The 6175-nt window shown below is 40.4% G+C and overlaps 1 protein-coding gene across 1 annotated transcript in view; it reads right to left on the bottom strand.

Annotated features, from left to right (window-relative positions):
- Positions 1-586: 586 nt before the first annotated feature.
- si:dkey-1j5.4 (leucine-rich repeat-containing protein 15) overlaps positions 587-6175 on the bottom strand; it is a 22782-nt gene continuing 17193 nt past the window's right edge. Inside the window, exons 5-7 of the mRNA XM_062040820.1 lie at positions 4265-4385; positions 964-1099; positions 587-881 (exon numbers count right to left, since the gene is read on the bottom strand). Of these exons, the coding sequence (XP_061896804.1) occupies positions 691-881; positions 964-1099; positions 4265-4385 (448 nt within the window). The 3' untranslated portion in view covers positions 587-690. The remainder of the gene's footprint in view (positions 882-963; positions 1100-4264; positions 4386-6175) is intronic.

Here is a 6175-nt window from a genome sequence, read left to right as displayed (position 1 = left end):
TTTTTTTATGGACTACCGGATTTTTCAGACGTTAATAATGCAGAGAATAATTGTGCCACACCTGGTGTGTGTGTGTGTGTGTGTGTGTGTGTGTGTGTGTGTGTGTGTGTGTGTGTGTGTGTGTGTGTGTGTGTGTGTGTGTGTGTGTGTGTGTGTGTGTGTGTGTGTGTGTGTGTGTGTGTGTGTGTGTGTGTGTGTGTGTGTGTGTGTGTGTGTGTGTGTGTGTGTGTGTGTGTGTGTGTGTGTGTGTGTGTGTGTGTGTGTGTGTGTGTGTGTGTGTGTGACAATCATTGGCACTTTAACTTTAATACCACTGAAGGCCTAGGTGGGAAACTGACTTTTGCCAGGGTAGTGCGAACCATATTGTGGTATTTGGCAACATTATCATCGTATTGCTACTTATTATGATGTCTGTGTGCAGTATTTGAGTCTGGCGTAGCCTAAAAAGATTACAGAAACCACTCAAGTCGAAATTGGATTAATGTAATCCCGCCGTAAGTAATCTTTCACTTTCCAAAACCTGCGCAGACGAGCAATATGCGATTATAAAAATAATCTCACACTTAGCCCGATGAGAAACGCTGCTTTTTACTTCTTTTCCTCTGCGCTGAAAATACTGTGGTGATGCCTTCATGTGAGCAGGGTGTGGCAACATACAATATGCCAGGAAGAACAATCGTTATTAGGAGTTCAGGTGTGGCAAAGCAGCTTCCATTCCTGGAGGGTGCCCAAGGTCTTCTTTCGCAACTCGGGAGGACTTTGACACTTCAAGGCCTCCCGAGGTGACAGGGTGACGTTGGTGTGTCTCATCCAGCGCACCAACTGGACCACGTTGCAGTCACACAGCCATGGATTGTTGTGGAGGTGCAACTTCTTCAGGGCTAGGAAGTGCGCCAGAGAGACAAACGTTAGCAAATCCCAGAGAGTTCGTTTTTCACCATCGGGAGACGATCGCAGCCTTACAAGGAATTTGGGCCAGCAAGTTTCCATCCAGCGCCTTCAGGCGGTTTCCACTCAGCCCCAGTTGAGAAAGTTTTGTCATGTCCTTGAAGACGTCAGCCGGCAGGTGTTCCAGATCGTTGTTCCTCAGGTAGAGTTCCTAGTTGAGAGTTGAACACCTTGTGAAACCCAGACCAGACAACCGTTTTCTTCAGCTGAACTCCGACAAAACAGAAATCTTTGTCTTTGGCCCACAGAAGCAAGTAGAGACTATTATTAGTCACCTTGAAACCCTTTTCCTGAAAGCTAATAATCAGGTTAGACATTTAAGGGTAATGATGGACTCAGACTTGAACTTTAAGACCTTTTTACCACTGAAAAGTATTGCCAAAATCAGATGAAGAATGTCTAAATCAGACTAGTCCATGCCTTGGTCTCCAGACTGTAATGGTCTTCTCACTGGGCTCCCTAAACAAGCTGTACTCAGTGGCCTAGTGGTTTGTACTCAGTGGCCTAGTGGTTAGAGTGTCCGCCCTGAGATGGGTAGGTTGTGAGTTCAAACCCCGGCCGAGTCATACCAAAGACTATAAAAATGGGAGCCATTACCTCCCTGCTTGGCACTCAGCATCAAGGCTTGGAATTAGGGGTTAAATCACCAAAAATTATTCCCGGGCTCGGCCACCGCTGCTGCTCACTGCTCCTCACTGCTCCCCTCATCACCCTTGATCACCCAGGGGGTGATCAAGGGTGATGGGTCAAATGCAGAGAATAAGGATATCACTTGTCATTATTCATATAGTAGAGGTGGATATCACTTGTCATTATTCATACAGTAGCGGTGGATACCACTTGTCATTATTCATACAGTAGTGGTGGATATCACTTGTCATTATTCATAACGCAGTGGTGGATATCACTTGTCATTATTCATACAGTAGAGGTGGATATCACTTGTCATTATTCATACAGTAGAGGTGGATATCACTTGTCATTATTCATACAGTAGAGGTGGATATCACTTGTCATTATTCATACAGTAGAGGTGGATATCACTTGTCATTATTCATACAGTAGAGGTGGATATCACTTGTCATTATTCATACAGTAGCGGTGGATATCGCTTGTCATTATTCATACAGTAGTGGTGGATATCACTTGTCATTATTCATACAGTAGAGGTGGATATCACTTGTCATTATTCATACAGTAGCGGTGGATATCGCTTGTCATTATTCATACAGTAGCGGTGGATATCACTTGTCAATATTCATACCGTAGAAGTGGATATCACTTGTCATTATTCATACAGTAGAGGTGGATATCACTTGTCATTATTCATACAGTAGAGGTGGATATCACTTGTCATTATTCATACAGTAGCGGTGGATATCACTTGTCATTATTCATACAGTAGTGGTGGATATCACTTGTCATTATTCATACAGTAGCGGTGGATATCACTTGTCAATATTCATACAGTAGAAGTGGATATCACTTGTCATTATTCATACAGTAGAGGTGGATATCACTTGTCATTATTCATACAGTAGAGGTGGATATCACTTGTCATTATTCATACAGTATGAGATGCATTGGGAGGTTTTAGTTTGACACCACAAAGAACATTTTTGATACCAGCAGCTGAAAAGAAAGACTTGTATAAAACATGCGGTATCATTGAGTTTTAGAACAAAGGTGTAACATCTTGATACAATGTGATTTGGGTTGATAAGTATGTTATGATTTGGGTTGATAAGTATGTTATGATTTGGGTTGATAAGTATGTTGTGATTTTTGTTGATAAGTATGTTATGATTTGGGTTGATAAGTATGTTATGATTTGGGTTGATAAGTATGTTATGATTTGGGTTGATAAGTATGTTATGATTTGTGTTGATAAGTATGTTATGATTTGGGTTGATAAGTATGTTATGATTTGGGTTGATAAGTATGTTGTGATTTGTGTTGACAAGTATGTTATGATTTGGGTTGATAAGTATGTTATGATTTGGGTTGATAAGTATGTTGTGATTTGTGTTGACAAGTATGTTATGATTTGGGTTTATAAGTATGTTATGATTTGGGTTGATAAGTATGTTATGATTTGGGTTGATAAGTATGTTGTGATTTTTGTTGATAAGTATGTTATGATTTGTGTTGATAAGTATGTTATGATTTGGGTTGATAAGTATGTTATGATTTGGGTTGATAAGTATGTTGTGATTTGTGTTGACAAGTATGTTATGATTTGGGTTGATAAGTATGTTATGATTTGGGTTGATAAGTATGTTGTGATTTGTGTTGACAAGTATGTTATGATTTGGGTTTATAAGTATGTTATGATTTGGGTTGATAAGTATGTTATGATTTGGGTTGATAAGTATGTTATGATTTGTGTTGATAAGTATGTTATGATTTGGGTTGATAAGTATGTTATGATTTGTGTTGATAAGTATGTTATGATTTGGGTTGATAAGTATGTTATGATTTGGGTTGATAAGTATGTTATGATTTGGGTTGGTAAGTATGTTATGATTTGGGTTGATAAGTATGTCATGATTTGGGTTGATAAGTATGTTATGATTTGGGTTGATAAGTATGTTATGATTTGGGTTGATAAGTATGTTATGATTTGGGTTGATAAGTATGTTATGATCGGGGTTGATAAGTATGTTATGATTTGGGTTGATAAGTATGTTATGATCTGGGTTGATAAGTATGTTATGATTTGGGTTGATAAGTATGTTATGATTTGGGTTGATAAGTATGTTATGATCTGGGTTGATAAGTATGTTATGATTTGGCTTGATAAGTATGTTATGATTTGGGTTGATAAGTATGTTATGATTTGGGTTGATAAGTATGTTATGATTTGGGTTGATAAATATGTCATGATTTGGGTTGATAAGTATGTTATGATTTGGGTTGATAAGTATGTTAGGATTTGGGTTGATAATTGTGTTATGATTTGGGTTGATAAGTATGTTATGATTTGGGTTGATAAGTATGTTATGATTTGGGTTGATAAGTATGTTATGATTTGGGTTGATAAGTATGTTATGATTTGGGTTGATAAGTATGTTATGATTTGTGTTGATAAGTATGTTATGATTTGGGTTGATAAGTATGTTATGATTTGTGTTGATAAGTATGTTATGATTTGTGTTGATAAGTATGTTATGATTTGGGTTGATAAGTATGTTATGATCTGGGTTGATAAGTATGTTATGATTTGGGTTGATAAGTATGTTATGATTTGTGTTGATAAGTATGTTATGATTTGTGTTGATAAGTATGCTATGATTTGTGTTGATAAGTATGTTACCTGCAGCACAGTCAGGCCACTCAACATGAAGTTGCTGAGTGAAGCCAGAAGATTGTTGTCCAGAACCAACATCTCCAGAGAGCTCAGCGGCTTGAACGCTCCAGCAGGAAGACTTCTCAGACTGGATTGAAGGAAACCATCACAATGTACTTTTCAAAATGCTGTGAAGCCTTTATCCACGCTTATTGAAGTAGGGAACATAAAGAACTGTTCAACCATTTTCTACTGGGCTCTGTCTCAGGGTGAGCTGTTGTGGGTCTGGAGCAGAACACAGCAGCAGTCATGAATTACCCTTTTTTATCCACTTTAAGCCGCTCATTGCTATCCTACGCTTTGAGTCCACGGTGTGGCTAATAAATAGATTTCACATAACACCAACAGAGACACTGAAAAGGTGTGTTATTTGTGCCATCTTTTGGACGAGTTCGCTCACTGCAGATGCTGCTGGTTGAAAATGTACATCCTGTTTCGTGCCTTGAACCGGAAGTATATCCCGTTTCGTCTACAACTGCATCTGTCCATAGGATTCTTCATTCATCACTCCAAGCCACGTTTGTAAGTTTTACAATATAACTAAAACTATTATTCCTTACTAAACCGTGTGTGATGTCTGTAGGAGTGTTTTAATATTTGATACATGCTATCGTAATGTAATCAAGCTAGCGTCGTGAGCATTAGCAAATATGCTAACAAGTGTCCGTGTTTTCATTATTAACTGAAAATGGCATTCTTTTTGTATAGTTTCAGTTTCGTAAATTCACCAAAACGTCACCGTGGAGTTATTGAGTCAGTTTAGCTGATTGGAGAGCTAGCTTGCGCAGCTAGTGGGTCCATGACCATGACTTCTGTTTTGTTTGATCAGCCGTTCTACTGCTGATACAATTATGGTATGTTAATAAATATTTACAATTTCTTTATTTGTTATTAACTCATTTCAAAACCTACACATCTGCGGCTTATAGTTGTCACACCGTGGTGAGGGAAGTCCTGTTTTGGGGTTGTCTGGCACACTTCCTGTTTTATTTTGAAAATTCTAATCCTCCTCTCGTTTTAGGCCACTTGCCCTTCCTCCTGTGTCACTGGTCTGATGTCTCTCCTGATTGCCTGATTGTGCCCACCTGTGTCACCCTCCCTCATGTGTATATAGTCCTGGTCTTCCCCTGTCTTGTTGCCACCTGTGTCACCCTCCCTCATGTGTATATAGTCCTGGTCTTCCCCTGTCTTGTTGCCACCTGTGTCACCCTCCCTCATGTGTATATAGTCCTGGTCTTCCCCTGTCTTGTTGCCACCTGTGTCACCCTCCCTCATGTGTATATAGTCCTGGTCTTCCCCTGTCTTGTTGCCACCTGTGTCACCCTCCCTCATGTGTATATAGTCCTGGTCTTCCCCTGTCTTGTTGCCACCTGTGTCACCCTCTCTCAAGTGTATATAGTCCTGGTCTTCCCCTGTCTTGTTGCCACCTGTGTCACCCTCCCTCATGTGTATATAGTCCTGGTCTTCCCCTGTCTTGTTGCCACCTGTGTCACCCTCCCTCATGTGTATATAGTCCTGGTCTTCCCCTGTCTTGTTGCCATCTGTGTCACCCTCCCTCATGTGTATATAGTCCTGGTCTTCCCCTGTCTTGTTGCCACCTGTGTCACCCTCTCTCAAGTGTATATAGTCCTGGTCTTCCCCTGTCTTGTTGCCACCTGTGTCACCCTCTCTCAAGTGTATATAGTCCTGGTCTTCCCCTGTCTTGTTGCCACCTGTGTCACCCTCCCTCATGTGTATATAGTCCTGGTCTTCCCCTGTCTTGTTGCCACCTTGTGTCACCCTCCCTCATGTGTATATAGTCCTGGTCTTCCCCTGTCTTGTTGCCACCTGTGTCACCCTCCCTCATGTGTATATAGTCCTGGTCTTCCCCTGTCTTGT

This window comes from Entelurus aequoreus, linkage group LG03 (assembly GCF_033978785.1).
Source record: "Entelurus aequoreus isolate RoL-2023_Sb linkage group LG03, RoL_Eaeq_v1.1, whole genome shotgun sequence".
Taxonomy (NCBI): domain Eukaryota; kingdom Metazoa; phylum Chordata; class Actinopteri; order Syngnathiformes; family Syngnathidae; genus Entelurus; species Entelurus aequoreus.
This window is presented reverse-complemented; position numbering and strand designations above follow the sequence as displayed.